Source organism: Trichomonas vaginalis, chromosome II (assembly GCF_026262505.1).
Source record: "Trichomonas vaginalis G3 chromosome II, whole genome shotgun sequence".
In the NCBI taxonomy this organism is placed as follows: domain Eukaryota; phylum Parabasalia; order Trichomonadida; family Trichomonadidae; genus Trichomonas; species Trichomonas vaginalis.
Window position 1 is genome coordinate 1,017,214 of NC_067204.1, and position 25,391 is coordinate 1,042,604.

A 25,391-nucleotide genomic window follows, 5' to 3' on the forward strand; every position below is an offset into this window, starting at 1 on the left:
TAGAAAAATGGTAGAATAACAAAAATAAAAATGTGTTAGCGATATAGAACATAATAGAAATGCTTTCTTTTTCTCTAATTTTTAAATTTTCAAAAATTTTAACCTCATTTTTCCAAAAAAATCGAAATTAAAAAACGTTTTTCATTTTCTAGAAATTTGCTTAGGCATTTTCAAAAACAGAAAAAATTTGGAGAAATTCACCAAGGGGAACTTCATTCCAGGTACCAAAGACAATTGCTTTCAGTCAAAAAAGCTCTGAAAATTTTAAATATTGATATCGATTTTCAACATTCACTTAATATTGATTGTTTACAGTCAATGGCATCACATGATATTATATTATATTATATTTAAACATACTATAAATCGTTTTTGAAACTTATCAAAATTTCGCGCAATTTAACAATACTCCAACCATCACACGCAGCACTTATTACCACAATCTCATTGTAAGAAGAAATGATTAATAAAATCTAAAAGCTAACGATATATTTACCCAATTCGAAAAATATTTTTAATTATAAAATCTTATTTGCGCAGATTTTATATGTAGATGTAGAAAGAAAAACGAATAAAGTGTTAGTCAAAACAGTACCTTCAAGTGGCCTAATTCATAAACGATTTTGCTCGTCCTGAGTTATCTTTTCGTTTCATTTTCATAATCCGATAAAATGTATGCGCTATCAAGCAAAATTTGTATATTTTAGAAAATAATAATAAAATATCTCGAATTCATTCTATGAGTCCATACACACCATTACTATACTTCATATGTTAAGCATAATGGAAATAATTTTGGTCGACATCTTTGTTGTCGACAAAGTCACCCTTTTGTGGTTACACCGATACACAGGAAATTATTGATACATATAAATCATTGCCGAAAGACAATCATTTGTTTATATTCAAACAGCTGAAATGAAATATCTTAAATGTCACCATTTCACATTGCTATTATATGTGTTATTGGCTATAAAATTGTAAAAATCAGATGTATCAGTTCTAGATATGAAATAAATTATTATTTTTTTATAATTATTTGCGAAAACTGTTTATGATGTCAAAGTGTGAACTGTTGGTTAAATTTGAAGTTCCAATTGCGCTATCACTAAAATATAATATTAATCATGGCAGTTTACTCATAAAAAATAATTGTAATATTTTTCATTTATTGACGATACCAAAAATAACTTTAATTATTTAGTTATGCGAAATTGAAGAAATTTGAAAACTAAAAATTGGGTTAAATTTTAAAATTTAGCTATATCTAACGATAATTATTCGTTAAAAGATTACCAATCATGCATTTCGGTATCTTATAAATTGTATAAAATTTAAATGAGAATTGAAAGATCTTTCAAAGAATAAAAATTAAAAAGCTATTTTTGATAAATTGTTATTGTCATACACTATGGTCAATATTTTAATTTCGATATGAAGTGATTGAATGATCTTATTCAAATCATTTCAGAAATTTTTCAATATACATCATTTAAATATATAAAATACAAACATTTTTAAATATGATTTATTTCATATTTTCAAGCCATTTTCATGTTTAATTTAAGTTGTGATATTCAATTCAATATGTATTTATTAAATATATTTTATTTGTATTTATAATCATATTTTTAAAATATTATTTCAGAATAACAGAAAAAACATTTTTCTATATTAATTCTCATGTTGCAAGAATGTTATATATTATTCCATAAAAAAAGCTTATATATATATTTTGAATAAATTCAATATATTGATTTCTTTGAAATTTTTAATTTTTCAGAACAATATATTTTATTGTTTCCTTATAAAATCCTGTACGCAATATTATATATTCAATTCAATCTTTTTATACATTATAGTAAATTTTCTGAAAGTTTTGAAAATTCTTTTATCAAAATACCTTATGAACTACAGGGAGACTGAATTCTTCGAAAAGCATGGAATTCACATACAGAAGGTCATCGCTAGAGGAAGTAATAGTGTAATATTCTTAGTTCATTCAAATCAATATGATTGCGATCTTGTTTTGAAGAAATGTTGCAATTTGATATTTTCTGAAAAGGAACTGGAAAATTTTATTACATTAAATAGTCCATCTTTTGTAAAGCTTTACCAATATTTCAATTTCTCAGGATCATTCTACTTGTTAATGGAATATTGCCCCTCAGATTTAAAAAAGATGATTGAAGAAATTGATATCTCAAAAGAAGATAAGCTTAGAAGTCATATCACAGAAGTTGTCCAGGCAGTTTATTCATGTCACAATCTTAATACCATTAGTTGATTTTAATTTAAGCAATTTTCTCGTTAGCAATTCAAAGAAAATCAAGCTCAACATTTTTGGGATATCTAAGACCTGAGAGGAGCTGATAACTACATCAAACAACTCACTGATCTCGACAAATTACCCTTAAATTTTTGTTATTGGACAAAAAAGTGACACCAAATCACACTTGTTTGTTGGATCTTACCATTCCAGATAAATATAGCAACTTGATTTTATGAAATTAGATAGATATATATGTGTACTTTTATCCCGTGTTGTTTTCTCGAAAACCTAATATCCTATGGGGATGCTGATTTTGAGCTTGTGTAAAAGTCAAGTGTCAATTATATGGCAATATTCTACCATATGTGGTGATGATATTTCAATATGTGTCTTTGTTAAAATTAAAAGTTTGAGATGAAATCAGCCTTATTTTATTTTGATGTAGTATTATTTTTTGTTCTCTATGATGCATTATAATAACATATTAGGAATAAATGCCAACTATTGATTTTCTTGAGAGTTTGGCACAAATCACGTCAAAAGATTATTGATGTCTAGCACGATCATGAGTTGTGCTTTTTTTGGCTTGTCGGGGTATTTTGCCTAATGGTTAGAACAGAATGGCTATGTGTTGTCGATAATCATAAATAATTTCACTTAAAGATATGAGCTCTCAATTTTCGACCCCCAATATACGTTTATTTTAGTTTCGGCATATTAACATGAAGCACGAGCCAAACCCTTAAAGACGTGTCCTCTAGTTTTGCCAACTCTTTCATATATTGTAACTATTTTCAGGAAAAAACGCAAATTCAAAATTAGAAATTCACATTTAATCGAGTATATTATTAAATTACTATCTTTCGTACACGGACCAAGCAACAACTCAAGGTGCATGCTCATTACAGACAAAATCCCCTCTAGTGCACTTAAATTGGGTGAGTTAGCACCAAACAAGCCATAAGTTAAAGATCTGAACTTGCTCCAGACAATGTATCACTTTAGTTATGAATGCACCAGAAATCCGTCCCAAACTCATACATTTCTACGCTAATCACGATAATAAATATACTATTTTGTACTTTTTACAATAAATCTCTCTTTGTTACACTACAAAATCAATGTGCATTTCGTTGCACCAGTTTTGAATCTTGTTAAATAATGATTTTTGTTACTTTCATGATACAGTCCCATTTAGTAAACGGATTATTTACAAAATAAAAATAAAAAATATATTTTTTATTTACGATTTTTTATATTTGGATTTTTAAGGCATAATTTAGAAAATATTAATAATTTAATCGATTTGATATTAAGAAAGACATTTAAAATTCATAAAAGATCCAAATAATTTCATATCCAAAGTTATTAATATTTGAAGATTTGAGGAAAGAAAAGGAGAAATATTGCATATGAAATGTTTTCAAAAAATACATCAGAAATTGTAAAAGAATTTTAATAATTAATAAGATTTGGATGGGTTAAAATTTGTGATGAAACCACCCGATGCTAACTCACGCCACACATAGACAGAAGCATTCTATCACGCAACCACCCGATGCTAACTCACGCCACACATACACAGAAGCATTCTATCACGCAACCACCCGATGCTAACTTACGCCACACATACACAGAAGCATTCTATCACGAATCCACCCAATTTGACATTAATTTTTATTAATCTTATTTTCATTACTATATGCAACCAACCAATTTGACATTAATTTTTATTAATATATTTTTCATTACTATATGCAACCACCAAATTTGACATTAATATTCATAAATATATTTATCAAACTTATATGCACCCAACGAATTTTCAAATTCCTATCAACCACTTCTTTATTTTTATATTTTACAATTCTTTTATATACAAATTTAATACAAAGTTTTTATTCACTCATCATCTCTACTTCTTTATTATCTTCAATCTCATTCTAGCAGCTCTCGCATCTTTTACTTCCTTCATTAATTCAGGCAAGTATTTTTCCAACCAAATTTCTGGTTTATTTTGTAATGCAGATTCATAATTTTTTGATTGTTTTTCCAGAGAATTGATTAAATCTTTGGCATCTTGGAACGTTTCAAGATTATAAAGCAGTTTTACGACTAAAACTGCTTTATTTTTATCGTCAATATCAATAAAGTCTGCGTATTTTGATATTTCGATCGGCGAACTCTTTTCTTTGTGATCCACGAGTTCATCCTGATCACCTACATTTTTATCGATTGGGAATTCTATGATTTCACCTACGTTTTCTCCTATTTTCATAACATGTATGCCTGCAGAGGGAACATGACTCTTATTCATAAAGAAATCCTTGCAATATTTACAAGGATTCTTATTAGTATTAATATCATTATAGGAGAATCCGCAATGTATGCATTTTTCGTTTAACAAGTCATTCTTCTCGCGTTTTTGCTTATTAATGGGATCAATTGATTCATTAATCCTAATGATAGTATCATTCAGAATGAATTTGATGAAAGTAGAAAAGTTTCTTGCTTTTTTTGCAAGTTCGTTAATGTGTCTATGCTTACCCTCTGCACTATTATTAGTGCTTATAGGTGGAATGCGGTGGTATGCTGCTAAATGCTCTTGATCTTTATATATCTGCTTCCATTTTTCCAGCTGCTCATCTGATATATTCTTTGTAGCATACATTTTCTGAACCGATGGATCAAAACATTTGTAATTGTCCTCAAAATCTTGGGCCGATTTTGATAATAATACTATCAGAGCAAAAACATGTAGTAAAGTATTATTGCCCATGGTTCCGAGATAGTGCCTAATACAGATATAATTTTGGAAATGATTCGTATTCAAAAATTTTAAAACTCCAGTACCTAAATCGCTCATCCATTTGATTCTTGAAAAGTGCTCCATAATGTTTAATGATTTAAATTCAATATTCATGGCTGTTGATAAGCAGCGGATGATTCGCTGCGCCCTATGTATATCCCTAGAGGGTAACCTCGCATATAGTAATTACCACGAGGAAAAATAAATATATATTTCGGCCATGAAAAAGTAGCATCTAAGTGAATTAAATTACACTCCAACGCCAAATTTCCTGATTCGCTTGGAATATATATAAGAAATTCTATAGGATTTCCATTGACGAATAAACTATCACTTCTTATCGTTGTGCTATAATTTACATAAAATTTCCCGGGATATGAAGTTAAGATATCACCAATCTCATTATCATGCTTTATTTTTTCCTGTATTTCATCTTGCAGAGGATGTCCTGGGAGATCAACTTTCGTTATTTGAATGTACCATTTTAACCTCCCTGAAAACTCTTTGGGTAATTTTATGTTTTTCATGTTTTTTGGTACAGTAATCATCCACAACGTATCTGATACTTTTGAATATTCAAAGGATACGATTTTGTCATACAATGTGAAATTTTTAAAGGGGAATAATCTTCGTTTTGAAGTAGAAAATAATTTAAGTTTACAGATCGATCAGAACTTATATTGGAAAGGCCCAAATGAATAAATGCTGGCATTTGTTCCAAAAACTTCAATGTTTGTTCATAAGTTAACACATTGATATGAATACCAGGGCTTATTAGAATTAATTGCATTGATTTGAGTTTTTCAATATCAGTATTTTTAGAGCATTCAAAACAAATATGGCAACCATCTATTGTAATTGGAGACCGATCAACTGGAATTTTTTCTATGGATTCATGAAATTGTTTGATCGCTGTAAATTTAATACCCATGATTTGTTCAAAATCTGCTTGAATTTTTTTGTCAGCTTTCAAACAAGCTTTTGCTAAAATTTCCAGAAGGTCATTGTTTTTTATTTGATTCAAAACATTAAAGTTCTTGTACATAAAATCATTATTTTGAATTAGGGCCTCATGGAAGATTAAATGAATCTTTAAACGAATAACTTTGCTTTCATTCAAATTCATTACTGATATAATATTATTTGTTGAAACAATCGAAGAGAGTAATGGATTTCTAAATGTAGAAAATAACTCTGAGATATTGTATGCAAAAGATAAAACATACTTGATTTGGTTTGTAAATTGATAAGTCTGCAAATTGAATTTATCATTCATTTTGAAAATTGTTTCGTTTGGGCTTGACATTATCAATGCTTTCATGATTGGTGTAACATTATCTATATTACACGAATTTAAAATATTAATTGATTCAAATTTAACTGCTAGTTCATAGAAAGAATATTTACTATTATCCAATATAGATCTGATACGTATTTGATAATATTCTTCACCATTTTGATTTGTTTGATCTGAAATTAAAACATTAATAAAATCTTCGATTGTTAAATCACACGATTTTCCTGAAAAAGCAAAAATATTCGAATATCTTTTATCGCCATTAATTATTGCTTGTATTAATGGTTTAGAAATTCCTGCTTTTGAGTATAATTCCTGGTCAAATGAAAAATTTTGTAAGAAACCTATAACCTGTGCATAAAATTTGGGGCGGGCAATTATAAATGCTTCTAAAAATTTAAGAATATATTGTTCCCCTAGACGATGGATTTTGATTTTAATTTGACTGAGATCTGTTTGCAAATATTTTTCACTTATAATCATATTTACCATTTCTGTCAAAGCTTCAGCGGATTTCTGAAATTTAGGTGTTGTTTCATATGTTTGAAGATACTTTACTTCATCGCTATTCGAGATAAAACGCTCTTTGAGTTCCTCCAAATAACAAATGATAGATTTATTTTCAAATCCAAATAATTTATGTCCAAAATTATATACATTCTTAATATTTCTGTTTAATTCTTTGATTTTTGAAACAATTTGTCCCCAAGGATATGATGGTGAATCTCCGACATATGCATTTGATAATGAATCCAAAACAGTGAATTTAGGTTTACCATCTTGATAAGTTATTTTATTTGTATACCATTCTTTTTGATAGGGTTTATTGGAAGAATAATATAAAATTTTTGAAATATACCCATCTGGATAAATTGTTGAATCAGAATTTACACTATTACATCTAATAGAACCCAACTGAATTAAAATCAAATCATCCGAAACATTTAATGGTAGATGAAGATGGTTTAGCATTAAAAAAATTGTCACTTTTTTAAAATTTCGGATTTTTAAGAGTATGTTGAAAATTAAACATACTCTTAATATATGTTAATAATTATCATTTGATAAAATTATTTAAATAGTAATCAAAATATTGTTATAAATATTAATGGAGTTGAAAAATTATGATCATAAAAGTAAGATGTTAGCATCTAGCCTCAGTAGATACTAAGTCATATCAGAATAGACACATATTCATCCTCAATTTTGTCAAGATTGTTGCTTTCGACAATGGCGTCGAGAGAATCCCCATTATAGTCAATGCCATCAATTTTTGCACTGATGCAAGATGCTACTTGTATTAAGACAAACATGGACCAATAATGTTTTTGAATAATCGTAAAACATTCAATTTCAGTGGTTCAATATTTGGATCAATTTTTTTTGAGAGAGCCACATCGAAAAAGACATCGGGTTTAAAATAATGAATGACAACATTGAATTATCCTAATATTTGATCTGAACAATTGCGCTCTTAAATTTGCGATAACCGTATGAGTTTACAAAAATGTACGTTATATACTGTTCCTGCCACCCTATTAACCATTTTAAATTCTGAACCAATAGAATGATAGGCATTGGTACATATAGGATAGTGTGTTGCATGCTAAGTAGTGTCAATGTGTAAACCTCTCAATTTTATCGTCGGGGAAGCAACACAATTCCCTCAAAAATATTGAAAAAATATAGAAAATAAAATGAATTAAGATGTACTTAAAATGAGAAATAGATTATGATATTAGATTTTAGAAAAAACAGACTTTTGATATAACTTTTGAGAATCTCATATAAAAAAAAGCATTTAAAAATAAATTTAAATATCTTATTTATTTTACTATTGTAAATATATTCTGAGATTTTTTAGAAAAAAACACTTTTCATAAGTATCAATATTTGAGAATACGGTCCAAAAAAAAATAGATTCTCTTATATTTGCTTATATAAAAGGAAACTCTCTATCAGATGCGAATGCATGAATTCAGCACCTCTGATAGAGAGTTTCCTCTTATATAAGCGGATCTTTTTCATGAGTTATTGTTAATATAAAAACATCAAAATCTACCAATATGAGAAATTAAACCTGCGAGGCACCAGTCTAGAACTGGCGCTTCGCAGGGTTTAATTTCTCTTGACAAATGACAAAACTTGTTCGCAATTGTGAACCATTGCGAGCAAGTTTGCCAGATATCTGGAAGGAATTGCTCCTTATGATATATGCATTGTATGTATATATCATAAAGAGCAATTCCTTCAATTAAACGCAAAAACTTTGGTGCAATCGTTGCTGATTGCACCAAAGTTTCGAACTTTCCCGAGCGGAATTGGAGGGTGAGAGATACATAGTCTATCTATGTACCTCCCACCCTCCAAATCCCACTCTAAATGGGAGAAACTTTTTCGCATGTTATCTTATTCAAACAAAGTTTCTCCCATTTAGAGAAGGAATAGGAGCCTACCAGGCACTGATATATAATCAGTGCTTTGTAGGCTCCTATTCCTAATAAAAATTTGAAAACTTTGGAGCATTTGATTATTGTATTTTGTCAAGAGAAATTCAACCCTGCGAAGTGCCAGTTCTAGACTGGTGCCTTGCAGGGTTTAATTTCTCATATTGGTAGATTTTGATGTTTTTATATTAACAAAAACGAATGAAAAAGATTTGCTTATATAAGAGGAAACTCTCTATCAGAGGTGCTGAATTCAGGCATTCGCATCTGATAGAGAGTCTCCTTTTATATAAGCGATTACACAAACAACATAATTTTTCAAAATCCAATTTTTTCAAAAAATGTATGCATTCAAAAGTTCAGATTATATCTAGTCATTATCCATTATTAATTTTGAATTTGATTTTTTGAGATATTCATTTTATTATACGTATTACTCAGAAAATTAAATGTATTTGTGAGGGAAAACGGAGAAGATAATAAATATTGTCATATAGAGGAATAAGCAATTTTAAGGAAAATATTAAGTTTAGTAATTTGTGTATATCTTGTTATGTAATGCATATTTTCGCGATCTGACGGCAGAAATCGAATCAGCGGATCCTGAAGAATCAGATTACGCGGGAAAAATAGGTTTTGAACGCTTAGATAGGGCTAAAATGATGTTTTATGAGGTGTGGTGTATAAATATAGTTTTTGCGATAATATGGCATGAGATCAGAATATGAAGTGAGTATATATGTGTTTTTTTTCACTGGTTTATATGTTGAGATAGCTCAGTAGAGTCTGTAAAATAGTTCAGTACATGCTATAAGTTAGATAAAGCACAAAAAATATGAAATAAATATTAATTAGGAAAAAATATAATGTAAAGATTGTATGTAAAGATACTTATATAGTATTTAAAATTTATTAAAACAAGAGTGGATATTACACCCTTGTCGGTCAAACTTTTGCAATCACATTCTGATTGCAACAAATTGTCTCATTCTGGGAGACATGCAGTGGCAATGTCTCCCGGAATGACACATTGTGACCGACAAGAGTGCATATTACACTCTTGTCGGTCAAAGTTCCGCATTCAAGTTATGAATGCGGAACAGTGTGCCAATCTGGGAGACATGCAGTGGCAATGTCTCCCGGAATGACACATTGTGACCGACAAGAGTGCATATTACACCCTTGTCGGTCAAACTTTTGCAATCACATTCTGATTGCAACAAATTGTCTCATTCTGGGAGACATGCAGTGGCAATGTCTCCCGGAATGACACATTGTGACCGACAAGAGTGCATATTACACCCTTGTCGGTCAAACTTTTGCAATCACATTCTGATTGCAACAAATTGTCTCATTCTGGGAGACATGCAGTGGCAATGTCTCCCGGAATGACACATTGTGACCGACAAGAGTGCATATTACACCCTTGTCGGTCAAACTTTTGCAATCACATTCTGATTGCAACAAATTGTCTCATTCTGGGAGACATGCAGTGGCAATGTCTCCCGGAATGACACATTGTGACCGACAAGAGTGCATATTACACCCTTGTCGGTCAAACTTTTGCAATCACATTCTCATTATACAATCTCTTTATTTTCTTGCCTGTCCATACATATAATTAGTACATAAACAATATACCTTATTCACAAATCCCTTAAGCACAAATTTACCATATGATTTGTATTTATCTTTAAAAATCTTAATATTTTCAATAATTATTGAATTCTACATCTATTTAGTTTATCAAAACACTCAATGTTATAAAATCATATTAGTTTATATCATTTATCATCAGTTTTCATTTTACGCATGTAGTTTTTAAATCTCTATCAATTTTGAAATGAACAATATATTCACAATTATATGCAGTGTCAATAGATATCTTGTTGCCTATGAAATTAACAATTTTTTCAAATTATATTGATATTCTTCAAATTGTGAATTTGTTACATTTAATTACAAATATTGTCTTCTCCCTTATTTTGCATTTGACTTACATTAATAACCAAGCTTAATTTTAACAATTGATACCCAATTCAAAATGTCTTTCCAAAATTAGCCGAATTTCAAAAATTGACATGATACCACATTCTACATCAATTGGAATTAAGAATATTCCAAATTAAATAAAAAATATCAATCTTTTCAAAATTTATAATATTATCTTTTTTTAAACTGTTATTATATCATTATCATTCATAGCCTGACTTATCAAAATGAATTTCAATTCATATTGTTCAAATAAAGCATTACTTTGAAAGTTTGAATCATTACTCCGACATATTTTCCTATATAGTAAAATCACAACCGAGATTGATATATGCATAACATTTCTAGCCATTTGCATGTAGATATGTGAAATTTTAACTCTAATTTTAAAATATTATAATTTTTTTTATATATCATGTCATTATGTATAAATCAATTCACCGGATCATATATATTAATATATCTGTAATTGAATAGACAAGGCCAATTACATTAGTTTGATATCTTGATAACTTTTTAGATTTAGATTTCAACCTCAGCAATATATACTACTATGTACCAGTAATATAATGTTATAATAATGGGTTTGGATCTTCATGTAGTGTGGTTTTACAAGCAAAATAAATTTCGTCTAATTGCACTATGAATGTCATTAGTAGACTACTAAAATCATATGGTAGATTCTCTAGTGCCTACATAAGTATATGGTATATGTCACAAAGAATGTCTCCAATCAGGGAGCTGTATTAATGTGCTTTTATAAAAATTTACGGGCGTGTCAGATTCCAATAACAAAAACTTAAGGGTATTTCCTGGCCCCTGAATTGCTGAATCAATCTGAGTTTAACCCCCTATATTCAGATATTTGGTCACTTGGATGTATTATATATTTTATGGCAACAAAAAATCTTCCTTTTTCATCAAAAGATATGAAGGAATTAAAACAACAAATTAAATGTGGAGAATATAATGAAAATATTATCAATGATCAACAACTCCATGAAGTATTATCAAAATGTTTAGTAGTTAATCCAAGAAAAAGATTCAGTGTCAAAAATATTCTCAAACTCAGATACTTTGGTTATATAGATGGAATACGCAATAATAGAACGCATACAAGAATTGATTATAGAAAATCAGTATATCCAATGGCACGTCAATTATCCGTAATCAAAATTAACAATCCTATTCCAAAAGAATGTAGTGTTGAACCGAATTGGCCTACATTTCTAAGTGAGGTCCATCAATGAGCTATTTATTACTTTTGATTTATAGAAATAAATGTTATATAGATATATCCCTACATTGACATATTCAGAGCATTTATGTTTTTATTTGTGCTTAAAATAATAAATTTTTGTTTTTCGAATTGAGTTTTTTTATTCCACTTGATTTGGGAAAGAGTTATTGAAATATATAATTCTATAAACAGTGAGGTATATAAGAAACATTATAAAGTCCCATAAATCAATATTTTGGGTGAATATCATTTTACAAAAGTAAATTCATGTTTAAAACAAATTGGTTATCCAATAAAAAATTCTTTAATCATAACGATTTTCCAGATTAGTAATAATGCGATTTCATGTCACTTTTGTTAACAGCTCAGAAAGAAAATGTCTTAAATTTTGTTGTATATCAAAAACAAAAGTGATTTTGAAATTTGATTGAATTTTGATTGAGAAGAAAAATTTTTCTTTGAATGAAAGAGGAAAGTTCTGCTCCATCCTTAAGCGGCTTTGGAGCTGATCAACCTCGATTTGTCACAATTACAGAGCCCAAAGAAGAGTTATCAATTATTCGTATAATTGGCATCACTGCTGCATTATTAGGCTATCAACTTTCTTATTCATGCAATTTTTCGATCATCACGCCAATTATTGGTCGTCTTCGATTTGCCAGCTATATGAAATCAATAGTATGGTGCATTGCTCCGATATGCGATTTCCTTGTTCAAACCACCGTAGGATATTATAGTGACAAATGCCATTCCAGGCTCGGAAGAAGGCGTCCATTTATAATAACTGGCGGAGTTGGTCTGATTACCAGTGTTTTAATTATGTTTTTCTGTGAAAATATAGGACATGGAATTTCAGAGAAACACTGGAGAACAGTTTCACAAGTTTTCTTTATTATCGCATTCACCATTATGAATATATCCTTAAATACAATACAGTGTCCTGCGCGAGCCTTAATTTCCGATATCCTTCCTGATCATCAAAAAGTTGTTGGATATACAATAGCAACAATCATGAATGGTCTAGGAGCTATCATAGTTAATCTCATAGGTGGCTTATCTCTGTATAAATACACACCGCTTTCAAATGAGAAATTTTTATTCACAATCGGCTTCATTTCTGCTCTAGTTACCATCCTTATTACATCACTAGTTTCTCCTGAACGCCGATTTAATATACACGTTGAAACAAAGAATGTTTGGGTTGAATTATTCAATTCCTTTAGATATGCGCCAGCCGTAGTCATCAGAGCAGCAATTTCTTACTTCCTTGGGTGGTGCGCCATCTTTGCTTATCTCGTAGAGATAACAAATTATTTTGGAGAAATTATTTACAGCGGAGAAGCGTCAGATGCTGATCCTGTTGCACACCAGAAGTATGTAGATGGTGTGAACTTCGGAATGCTTACTCTAGCTGTCATGTATTCGGTTTCATTACTTTACGGATTTATTCAACCGACAATTGTCAAGTTAATCGGTGCGAAGCTATCACTGACCATATCTATGTTCATTGCTGTAGTTGTTTTCATTGCTTTCAACTTCATTTTCAATAAATGGGTATTATTATTTTTGTTTGGGCTTCTTGGAATCCCTTATCTAGTTCTATGCTCAATTCCATTTACAATTGTGTCAATGAGCGTTTCAGAAAAGGATGTTGGTAAAAATTTCGGAGTTGTGAACGCTTTTGGTTGCTTTGGACAACAACTTGCGAACTTGTCCATTGTTTATGGTGTAGCTGCTGCTCTTCCCGACCGACCAAATTTACTCATTGCATTGGAAACTGTTTTTGCCTTTGCAACAGGTATTTTTGCACATTTCTTGATTGTTCCTGAGGAAAAGAAACAGGCTATTAACTCACAGCCACTCCTGGGATAGTGTATATATATATATTAGTTTAAATAAAGTGTTATTTTTATTCTTTCTAATAATTTTATTACAAAATTCTTTTCTACTTGGATGATTTTTCTTCTGAAGCTTCTATGTATTTGGTTTCTTTTTCTTCTTCTTTTTCTTCTAAAGCTTCTATGTATTTGGTTTCTTTTTCTTCTTCTTTTTCTTCTGAAGCTTCTATGTATTTGGTTTCTTTTTCTTTTCCTTTTTCTTCTGAAGCTTCTATGTATTTGGTTTCTACTTCTTCTTCTTTTTCTTCTGAAGCTTCTATGTATTTGGTTTCTACTTCTTCTGAAGCTTCTTTTGCACAAGATTCTGATTTGGTTTTAATTTTTTTAATAAAAGCAGGGATTTGATTCTTTAAAATGAGCTCAGCCTGCGGATCTGGAAACCATCTTAGTTTTTTGTTTGTTTTTAGTGTTTTAACATCAACCCAATCAATGAAAGCAATTTCATCTGGAATCTCACTGATTTCAATAGTTTCTGGAACATTAACTGCAAAAAACATCTTAACATCTGATCTACCTTTTGATCTATGATAAACAAAAGAATCTTCTTCTAAAATAAAATCAGATATGTCTATATTAGTTTCCTCTCTGCATTCTCTTATGGCTACGGATTTGGCATCTGTTTCACCTTCTTCGAACTTTCCTTTTGGAAAAGAAAACTGTTTTGGCATAAAAGCATGGCTTACACACAAAACTTTTGTGAAAGATGGATTAAAAATAACTGCACCTGCGCAAGGTTGCGTTTTGTTCCTGAGGTTAATAAGTCTTTCAAATTCTGGAAATTGTGGTATAATATCTTCAAAATCAGGATAATGACGCAATAAAACAGCACCAAATTTCATTATTAATTGACTTGGAAGTCCTTTATGATATTTAACGTTTTTGGCCAAATGATAATGAAATGCTTTCCGAAGTAAATGATACAAATCAATAATAGTATTTATTGGTTCATTTATAATAAACTTTACTATCAATTCTTCGGCTTGGTCATGTGTTAATGTTAGTAAATGTTCTTCGTTTTTGTCTTTTCTTTCTGAATTCCCTTTGTTAGGATAACCACCTCTACTTCTCCCCCTTTTGAATCCGGAGCTTCTTTTTCCGCGACTTAGCGATGCATTTTCCATTTCAAATTTTGACTAAAAAAACATCTTTGTTTCAATTATTTCTAGAAAGACTTTGAGTAACTTTTTCATGGGTTATATAACGTTGGGTTACATGTAAAAGAAATTTAAACAACTGATCAAGCCATAGTGTTATACCTTAGCACTTTGGTATTCAGATTTCGACATGAAATTTAGGTCCAAATTCATATCTAAAAAGTTATTAAAAAGTGACAAAGAAATAAATACGTTACTGTGTAAGAAGGAAAATTTTCTGAGATGAGTAACGATGGAGGAGATTTTTATTCCCTAACAGGAGTCTCAGCTGCTCTTGCAAGAGATATAGAAGAAAAGATGGCAGGGGAAGAAGAAGAATCAAATCAATTACAAAATACTGAAGAAAATCAGGAAAATAAAAATGAAAATGAAATACCACCACAAGACAACGAGAATAACGAAACCATTGAAACATCCAACGAACTTGAACTTAATGAGACAGCAAAAGAAGAAAATATTGAAAAAGTTGATAAAATTTCACAGAATGTACCATCAAAATCTTCATTTGAATCTCCAGGCGAAATTGATTCTGGTTACAGCGTCCCCGGATTTAATGTTGTTGATGATTTAATACCAGAAGTTGCTTTAAACATGACATTAGATTTAAATACACTCACGCCTTTAGAAACTCCTCCAAAAGACCTCGAAGAATGCACTAAAGCCATACAGTTATTTCATCAAAAAGGTCAATTACCAGAATTTCATCTCCGACAAAAAGTTTTACAATATCTCGAGCGAGTGAAAGTAAATGCTCTTGTCAAACTCAAATACAGTGAAGCCAAAGAAGCTCAGGACGACATAGTAGCAATTACAAGTGCCTGTATTGCAGAAGATTCCGAAGCTGCCCATGCCGAAAGGATATCTCATTACGAAGAGAAAATTGCCGAAGCAGAACAGAATCTAATTGATGCCAACAAAGAAACAGAAGAACTTCTTAAGCGGAAACAGAAACAATCACAAGAGAAGCAAAACCAACTAAAGCAGCACCAAGCAGATGAATTAGATGACTTCGAACAGAAGTGGAATGACGAAGACTTTCTGAGGAGATTTGCAAAGCCATCAAATGAACTCATGACTCTTCGAAGTGTCGAAAGAGCTCTTGTCGGAGGGAGGGATTTCCTTGGCGCAGAAGAAGCCAGAGCTAAAATAGAATACTTAGAGCAAGTGGAGTCGGAAACTGCTCAAGGAAAGGCTGAACAGTCAATGGCAAGAGAACAGGATAAATTATTATTAAAACACCAAAGAGAATTGGCAGCATTCGAAGAGTTGGCACAAAGGGAAATTAATGATATAGAAAGAGATGGAAAAATGAAGAGAGAAACTATTGAAAATAGATTGGCAAAATTAAGATCATCTTTGGCCGAACTTAAAAAGAGAAAACCATTGCCGCCTTTACCACAAAGTCCGGCATCCGCTCCTCCAGAGTCAACAATCACCCCAAGAACAACAAAGAGATATAATGTCTATAAATGCGCAGCAAGAAACCCTAAAATAACAATAAAACCATTGGGTAAGATTGCGGCAAAAAGAAGATCTGCTTTGACAAAAACTGTGAAGATATAATTTTTTGTTGTTATTTTTGTTTTTGTTATTTTATAAAATTTGTATTGTATTTAACTTACAATTTTGATTTTATCAGATGCTGTATATGCATGTGAATACAATCAATTTATATTCATATCAATCAATCAAAAAAAAATAGATCATTTGATGTGTTCATAATTAATATTAACGCTATTATAACATCATATTTTATATAGAGAATATTGTTTATCATGGCTCCATAATGACATTTTCCTAGAATTTTATCCCGAATTCATTTATCATTGCTTTCTTTAGAGCATTTTTAACATTATAGATTTTTTATTCAAACAAAAAGGTGACAAATAAAAAATGATTCCAAAATTAATTAAATAAAACAAACAACAAAAAAACAATTTTATTAAAAATTAGTGAAATCTATTTCTCGATAGCTTTGGTGTTATTCCTTGACTATGTTTTGCTGCAGGTTTTCTACTTGTCATCTGTTTTGGTTTTGTCAGTATCATAATTCTCTTTTCCAAGTCATCCAACCTTGCCTGTAATCTTGTCACAGGTTCCTGTGCTTCCACAATTGATTGTTCCATCTTTGCTATTGACTGTTTATATCTAAAGTTTAATTCCTGTGTGTCTACTTCTAATTTAGAGTTTTTTTCTCTCTGCTCACTTGTTTCTTGCCCATTTTTATCTGCATCGACTTGTGACATCTCCTTCAGCTTCTGCTCGAGTTGTGAGTTCTCAGTGATTATATCTCTCTGCTCTTTGTGTATTTGCTGTATCTTTCCTATCATATTCTTCAACTGAGCCGCGTAAGATTTCACGTCAGACTTCAGAGAGTTATTTGTTTGATTTGGATTTTTGAAACTCCGGTTGATTTCCCTCAGCCTGGCTTTCAGCTCCTGGTTCCTCTTCTTCTCGTCTGTGATCCGCTGCTTGATACTGTTCTTCGCTTCAACCAGTTTCCGCATCCTTATCTGCTCAGGATTCGAGGCGGCAGAAATCGCGTCTTCCATGTACCACTTGAACTGGCTCTGCATGCGCTCCATCATCTCGCCAAGGCGCTCGTTGGGTTCTTGGATGATGGAACCAATGTTGGAGGCACCAAACATAATTAGAGAATTCATGAAAGAAAGCAAACGTCTGGAAATGTCAGAAAGATGTTTTTCATCTTCTGTGTAGACTTTTTCGACTTTATATGGCTTTTCTTCCTCTGGCTCAATGTCAATCTCTTCCTCTTCGTGGTGTACTTCCTTTGGTTCTTCTTTGGGAGTGTCGGGGGCTCTTTGGGCTTCGAAATCTTCGAAATCATCTGAAAAGTCTTGATCTTGAGGTGGAGGAGAGTGATATGCTGTTGCATTTGTCTCCGTGAGAAAGAAACTGGGTTCGTTTTGATGATTCTCAATTTCAAAATTTTCATGATTTTGTATTTCTGCTTCATCTTTCGGTTTTTCTGGAATTTCTTGCTTTTCAACAGGAGATTCTTCAATTTTGGGTTCTATTTGTGGTAATTCAACAGGCTTTTCTTCCAAGATTTGCGGTTCTGGGATTTTATTTTTATTAATTTCTTCTTCCTTCGTTTGCTGTCCTTCATCTTCAAAATCTTCAAAATCATCTTGAAATTCTTCCTTTTTAGAAACAGGGGAAGAAAGTTTTGGAATTGGATTTGAAATTTTGACAGGAATCTTTGTTTTTGTAGATTTTGGCTGCTTTATACAAACAGGTGGTAATTTTTCTTCTAATTTAGGTTTGATTATTGTAGGCTTTACGACTTTTTCTTCTTGCTCATTTTCATCTGATATAAAGTCATCATCAAACTCGTCTACTTCTGGTGCAGGAGATTGCGCCTGAGAAGGAACGTTTGATGCGACTTTTGAATTCTTTTGAGAATTTTGTACAGAGATTGATGACTTTTCAGGCTGCTTTTTATCCTCGTCAATCACAAAGTCGTCTTCTAAATTATCGGTTCTTTGTTTAATAATTTCTTTCGGTTTTTCTTCAATTTCATGTTTTGGAACCTGCATTGGTAATTTAGGTTTTGGCAATAAGCTGTCACCTTCAAATGGGTTATCTTCTATACCTTCATCTAGTACAAATTCATCACCAACCCCCCCATCATCATCCATAATTTTTTTATGAGAAATTTTGGAAATTTTTGAAATATACGTTACTAAAGTTGTCTAGTAATTAAAAAAAAAAAAAAAAAAAAAAAAAAAAAAAAGGAAGTGGGGCTTCCAGGGGCTGCGCCCCTTCTAGCCCCGAAGATGTTTAGTATAAAATGAGGTTTTTATTCGGAAAATTGTTAGTCTTCTGGTGTGAATTCGGAGGACTCTTCGTGTTTCTCTTCTTCGTGTTTCTCTTCTTCTTCCTCTTCCATTGCTTCTGGGAAGAAGTCTTCTTCTGGGTCGAAAACATTATATAATGTGTAATTGAATGACACATTATATCTTTGTTTGAGTTCGCTCTTGACAAAGAACTTAGTTCCAGGAATACAGAAGACTTCTGTGCGTTGGAAAAGCTGATGTCCTGGAACAAATTTGGCAATTAGAGACTTCTTTTTTCCGAATTGTTCAGGAGTTTCCATGACGACAGTAACAACATCTCCATCTGCGAGGTCTTGTTGTTGTTCGGAAAGGTAAAGAGCAATGATATAAATGGTTGCTGCGTTGAATTCGAGAAAGTCGAATTCAAATTGTGTTGTCGTATAGCATTCAAACCATTTTGTACAGTTGTCTCCGAACTCGTCAACGTATTCATCTTGGTCATATCCGTAACTAAAGACTTGGAATTCGGCAATTGTCTTGTCGAATGACCGTTGGATGTTACGAGGAAGATTTTGACGAACTTGGTATAAAGTTCTCAACATTATGAGCTTAGTAAATGTTGGAAAATACTGAACTAAGACATCGCTAAGCTCAATTGGACTTGGAATTGTCTTAGTAAGTTCAATTGAACTAGCAATTGCTTTGTTCAGAACTTCACAGAACTGAGTATTGTATATAGCGTCTGGTTGGTTGTTTTCTTCGGCGTCTTGAGATATTTAGAGCAAATTTGTTGAAGAATTTCTCTTAATTCGCTGTTAGACTTTTTGGTGGTTATTCTAACAGCTGTGCCAGTTCTTGGAGGTTGTGGGGCTTTGGCTTTGTTAGCGGTTGAGAATTGTTAATGTTGGCTTCCATTAGACAAAAATAAACTGTTTTTTTCGGACTACTCATAGAAAAGTTTAAAATAAACCGTTTTCGTCAACGGTAACCCCCTCTATTTTTTTATTTTATTGAAAAGTCTCCGTTGGCAAACCGTTCCATCTCAAATATTGAATGAACTATAACGTTTTTTGTTTTCTATATATACTTTTTTGTCCAACGGTAAAACTTTTTACACAACGGTTTTTTGAGAGTCGTCGCCGTTGACTTTTTGTAGAGCACTCAAAATAGTATAACTTTGTCCAGACAAGTAAGGGTCTATCGTCGCTACAGGAAAAGTTACGGGCGTTTCAAGGAAGTATACTTTGAGAAGCCTTTCCCCCTTATAGAATGAGATAGGACGGTTATTTTACAAAACTGACAACACTTTGACCGAGTAGTTTTTTGTGCTGAACAAAAAGTGTCATATAAACATCTGTCAAAAACCGCTTTTTAACTTCACTTAAAATGCCACGTAAGCTACGTAAGAATATACGTAAGAGGAAGAGAGCATTGAAAACATCCAATAGTAAAAACTGACACCACAACAACAGTTGCAACAACAAATGCTGAATGACCCCACTATGTTGCAACAAATGTCAAGCAATCCTATGCTTTTAAACCGAGTTGTTGGTGCACAGAGTGGAGGTTTAAGAGCGGCACTTTTAGCGAAAATGGCAGGCTATGGTGGAGCTGCAGACGGAAACAGGATATAACCCTCAAAGTCAAATGAATTGAGTTCACTCAAAAATCAAATAGCAGATGTCAAAAAGTCAAACATAGACATACAGAAGCAAATAGGTGAAAACGAAAAGAAACTAGAATATGACAGACACACAAAGAAACTCAATGAGTTAAACGTAGAGAAAAAGAAGAAAGAAGAACAACTGAAAGAACTAAGTACAGAGGAATATGCGAAAAAAGTGTCAAAAAAGCAACAGAAGTAGCAAAAATGGAACAAGATGTCTAAAATTTGAAAAACCATACTACTCAATATAAAATACTGAAAGATGAAGAGATAAAACAAAAAGCCCTGAAGACATATATGGATAGCGATGAGTATAAAAAGGAAGTTGAAGCAAATGTAAAGGCAGAAAAACTTTTACAGTTGCAAAACCAAACCGTACAGTATGAAAAACTTAGCACAAGAAAGTAAAAATAACGACGCAGCCATGCAAAAGGCAATGAAAAGCGCAGAATATATAAAAGCTAACAATGACTGGTTAGACGCCCAAGCCAACGCTAAAGCAGCCCAACTCATAGGTCAATAAGGACAAAAATACAAGCGGATGAAGACAGTTCAAATGAAGCTTTAACAAATGCTGACTTTAAGAACGCCTTCGAAGCTCTTCATAGTAAGGTGAAACAAGTGAACGACTTCTCATCTGGAAGAAACTGAAGTCTGAAGGTTTCGACAAAGAGTTAAAAGAAGTAGCACAAAATATGACGAAAATAACAGATGCAGCAACTAGACAGGCAGTTCAAAGTGCCTATGACTCCGTTAGAGCAACTGTTGTGGAAAGTCAAGAAAAGAGTTACAACAGACCAAAAAAGACCTAGTAAATGCTTTCTTAAGAACGAAAAGTCAGGTAGGACATTATGCTGCAGATGGAACATATGTGCCAGCTGGTGGAACTTATATACCAGCTGGTGGAACTTATATACTAGCTAGTGGAACTTATATACCACCAAACCCTCCAAGAGAAGCACCTGCACCAGGACTACCTAAAACATTTACATCGTCACATGGACACAGACACAGGCATGCACCACAACAACAACAACAATTCAAATCCAGCACAACAACCAACAGTTCAATCCAGCACAGCAACCAACAGTTCAAAACCAGCACAACAACCACAAACAGAGCAAGGACATAAAAGAAGTAGAGAACAAGGAAACCAAGAATTCTTAAAAATGCTTAAAGAAGAGTGTGGTTTCCCAGATAGTATTGACTTTAGTGACAGATATAAAGAAGCTATTGGAAAGTTCAAGGATGGAAATACTGACCCGAACCTATTTAGCTTTATGGCTCAGCACCAAAACGGATATAATCTCAAACCTGGAAAATACAAGCTCGCTAAGGGATATGATTTAATAGCATATCATCCAAATGACATGGATGAATTTACTCCGAGATATTTGATGTCAGAGCTAAATGACAATTCAACTTTCGTCATGAAACGCGTAAAAAATAGAGACGGAACGAAAGAACAAAAGCTTATGAATGCGGATGACGTAGATAGGGAAATTGAAAACGGTCTCGGAATATATGAAATGCCAGCAGATGAGGTACAAGAAACTCCACAGGAAGAAGTTCAGATACAACCAGACATGGAAGAAATAGTTCAGCAACAACAGCTAGAAGAGCCTGAAGGAAACGAACAAGTCACTCCTTTGGAAACTAACTTCACAGAACTAGATGAAGATTTGGAACAGCCGAAAAATCTTGACCCTCAACAAGAGTATGCGGAGAATATGGAATATTTCCAAGAGTCTAAAAAAAATTCGGCTGACATAGTAGAAGAATATCGAAAAATGTTTGCCGACATACAAAAGACTCCAACACCAGATGAAAATATTCAGCATAGAATGGAAGAACTGAAAAAAATGTACACAAATACAACAACCCTTTTTACTTACGAGCATTTAACGTTCAATCTTCGGATGAACTCGGTGAAATAAAAGGTTAAATTTCAAGAAAACATATAGAAATGAAACATTGTTTAAAGTTCATTCAGAACCTAACCAAGATGGAAACAAACCTACTTTTGTTTCTGCAGACGATGGAACTACAATGAGATGGGGTCATAAAGCTAATCCAGATAGGTGGTTCATAAACTTACAACCACAATTCCAAGAAGTTGTAGACGCAATGGAAGTCAATGGTGAACCAGATATAGCTGGTATTTTCAGCGCGGCTTTAATGCCATTGAAAGATATGAAAGATGCAGATATTTTGGACCAGTATGAAATGAACATGGCTGATGGAAATATAACACCTGACGTTCTAGAACATTTATCTCAAAGAACTACACAGAACCATAGAGATGGTATATTTGGTGAAGAGTTTAGAAAGAAAGTTAGGGACAGCGAAGGAAGAGAACCTATTGTACATGACCTTGCAAACGAAAGTTTACAAAATGTCATAAAAACTTACTTTGCAGACAATGAACTGAGAAGGGATGAATATTTAAGAAAACTCAAATGGACAGTACCAAATGAAATGTTAGTATTGAAAAACATGTTCCTTGACAAAATAAAACCAACTACAGAAATAAACGACGCAAGACTGAAAGATTGGGTAAAAGCTTTCCCATTCACAAAAGATATAGTTGGTAACATGGAAAGAAAACCAGAATGGCTACAAAAACATATATTTGGAAACGAGCATATTCCATATGGACAGGCACTGTTTGAAGAGCTTGAACCGGAAACTCAGGAAAGAGTCATGCAAACAATACGCGAAGACTCAAATACAGACTATGACAAATCTTTCTAGGATATAGGTTACCTGAGATGGGCGACCAGAGCCAAAAGGCAAAAAGGACATGGGAAATTTGCAACATACTAGATGAACATAATGCAAAGATGCAACAACTTCAAGCAGAGGGCAATGAAGGAAAAAGAAGAGTTAAAAACTCAGTCAGGAAGAAAGTAAAGCTTGGTCACGTGGGTTCTATTATGACATATAAATCCAACTATTCTATATTTTTACTCATATGAAATGTACGCCGCTCAGAATATAACGCCAACAGTTTTGGATGCTATGAATGGAAATGTTTCCGAATGGTATAACGAATGCGACAATGCCATTAGAAGGTCAGAAATAGTTCCTGGAACTTACGAATATACAACTGCTGTTTCTTATGGAAACGTAGGTGAGTTTGGAGAAGGTTCTTCAACAACAGTAGATATTGCTTGCGACAGGTTTCATATATTTCTATTGACAACTCTTTCTTATACGTGGAACAAGACATTGAAATAAAACCTTCTGCCAAGTTGTCTGACAAAGGTTGCAATGGAATTTTCTATGTCGGATACCAATATGCTCCAGAAGTTTTCATGGGATATAAGATATATTCTAACTCTGACTTAGTTCAAACAGTAACATGGGCAAACTATGAATGGTTCGCTTTGAGAAACTCAGTACAACCACAAGCTAGAGAACAAACAGACCAGTATGCAACTATTGAGAAAATAAGAAGACTTGACCCTAACGTTCCAGGAGTTTATGTTAACCTTTCTGGACAAACTGCAGCAGCAGTAACCAAAGTAAAACTGAAACTTAGAGTTCCTTTGTCATCTTTCCTCATCTTCAGGTTTTTAAGATACTTGCCAAACTGGGCAGGAAAAATTTCTATCGAACTTACTCCAAGCAAAAATAACTTAGTCATTGCACCAACACAAGACCCATTCACTCTTACAGAAGTAGTGGAACAAATAAAAGTCATTCGCCGACTTTTGCAAAACAAAGTTGACTTAGACTTTGGTTTCTCAAACTCAACACTGAAGTAAACTATTATTTCAATGCTGCTGGGAACTGCTTGGGACCCAGTTAAGTTCACATGCGAAAAATTTGAATGCAAGAGAATAGAAAGCAGACTTGCGTCTATATGTTGGACCCAGATATTTCAAATGCTTTAGCTGCCAAATATATTGCAGTTCCACTTATGTTCCCTATACACCAAATATCTGTCAAAGACTTTGCAGGTGAAGTTGGAAACCAAAGTGCTGACCCAGGTGCAAGAACAGATATTGCTTTAACAACTGCAATGAAACATGCAGATACTATGTTTGTACTGTTCAGACGAACTATAAATGACTATTCTTGTTTCTACAACCCTGGTATTAAATACCATATAAACATAGATGGCAAATATTATCCAAGAGAAGAATATTCTACAGTTGAGGATATGAGGTCATACAACTTGACATTAGATGCTATGAACTTTAACAACAACTTCACAACAACCATTAACCCTGAAATGCAAAGTTCTATTATGCCATATGTGAAAGTATGGACTCATACAGGAGCTCAAAAAACTCAATATACAAATGGAGACCGTTCAAACTTTTGGCTTGGCATTCCATTTGCTGACTCAGAAGACTTATGGGTGGTATTTCAACTGTTGGTACAGTTCAAATACAATATACTGGTGACAGAGACGGTCCAGATGAATTGAAAGCAAAGAAGTTTACAAAACCAATAGCACTTTTCACGGAAGATGCTCTTTTGAAGATTCGTTCGATGAAACCTGCTGGGGCTCCTCAGATTGGTATAACGACAGCTTCCATCGAGCAGATTTTGGCAGCAGGTCAGTAAGTTGTTCTTGAACTGACTTCTCTCCGTCAAATATTGACAGTACGCCAGTTTTGATATAATATTGTATTATAAACTTACCTTTAGAAATATCGGTCAGTTTTGTTGTTATATTTTTGTCTGCTTCAAGAACTTTCACCATCTCGGTTATACCAACTTTCTTTGCTTTATGAAAATATTTTGGTTCAGCAAAGACTGCTATTCTATAACATTTTCCATTGTTTGTATAAAGAACTATTCT

General features: G+C 32.5%; 6 protein-coding genes and 2 pseudogenes across 8 annotated transcripts, besides 2 other annotated features; 4 read left to right on the forward strand and 4 right to left on the reverse strand.

Annotated features, from left to right (window-relative positions):
- Positions 1-4,187: 4,187 nt before the first annotated feature.
- Positions 4,188-4,943, reverse strand: TVAGG3_0463980 (uncharacterized protein; the record flags this gene model as incomplete). Its single annotated transcript, XM_001322097.1, has 1 exon — positions 4,188-4,943. The coding sequence occupies one exon, from the start codon at positions 4,941-4,943 to the stop codon at positions 4,188-4,190; it is 756 nt and encodes a 251-aa protein (XP_001322132.1).
- Positions 4,944-8,519: 3,576 nt separating this feature from the next.
- Positions 8,520-8,903: a mobile genetic element.
- A 3,616-nt stretch (positions 8,904-12,519) lies between these two features.
- Positions 12,520-13,929, forward strand: TVAGG3_0464000 (major facilitator superfamily transporter; the record flags this gene model as incomplete). Its single annotated transcript, XM_001322096.1, has 1 exon — positions 12,520-13,929. One exon carries the CDS (start codon positions 12,520-12,522, stop codon positions 13,927-13,929), a length of 1,410 nt encoding a protein of 469 aa, XP_001322131.1.
- Positions 13,930-14,002: 73 nt separating this feature from the next.
- Positions 14,003-15,076, reverse strand: TVAGG3_0464010 (m7G(5')pppN diphosphatase protein; the record flags this gene model as incomplete). The annotated part of the gene is made up of 1 exon (XM_001322095.1): positions 14,003-15,076. One exon carries the CDS (start codon positions 15,074-15,076, stop codon positions 14,003-14,005), a length of 1,074 nt encoding a protein of 357 aa, XP_001322130.1.
- Positions 15,077-15,311: 235 nt separating this feature from the next.
- Positions 15,312-16,672, forward strand: TVAGG3_0464020 (uncharacterized protein; the record flags this gene model as incomplete). The annotated part of the gene is made up of 1 exon (XM_001322094.1): positions 15,332-16,672. One exon carries the CDS (start codon positions 15,332-15,334, stop codon positions 16,670-16,672), a length of 1,341 nt encoding a protein of 446 aa, XP_001322129.1.
- Positions 16,673-16,974: 302 nt separating this feature from the next.
- On the reverse strand, positions 16,975-18,771 carry TVAGG3_0464030 (uncharacterized protein; the record flags this gene model as incomplete). Its single annotated transcript, XM_001322093.2, has 1 exon — positions 17,059-18,771. The coding sequence occupies one exon, from the start codon at positions 18,769-18,771 to the stop codon at positions 17,059-17,061; it is 1,713 nt and encodes a 570-aa protein (XP_001322128.1).
- A 65-nt stretch (positions 18,772-18,836) lies between these two features.
- Positions 18,837-25,391: part of a mobile genetic element that runs on past the window's edge.
- Positions 18,948-19,205, reverse strand: TVAGG3_0464050 (uncharacterized protein; the record flags this gene model as incomplete). Its single annotated transcript, XM_001322092.2, has 1 exon — positions 18,948-19,205. A coding segment is annotated over one exon (258 nt), but the record flags the coding sequence as incomplete, so codon positions are not given.
- On the forward strand, positions 21,271-22,173 carry TVAGG3_0464060 (annotated as a pseudogene). The gene has a single exon. A coding segment is annotated over exon 1 (903 nt).
- TVAGG3_0464070 lies at positions 22,366-23,207 on the forward strand (annotated as a pseudogene). Its single transcript has one exon. A coding segment is annotated over exon 1 (842 nt).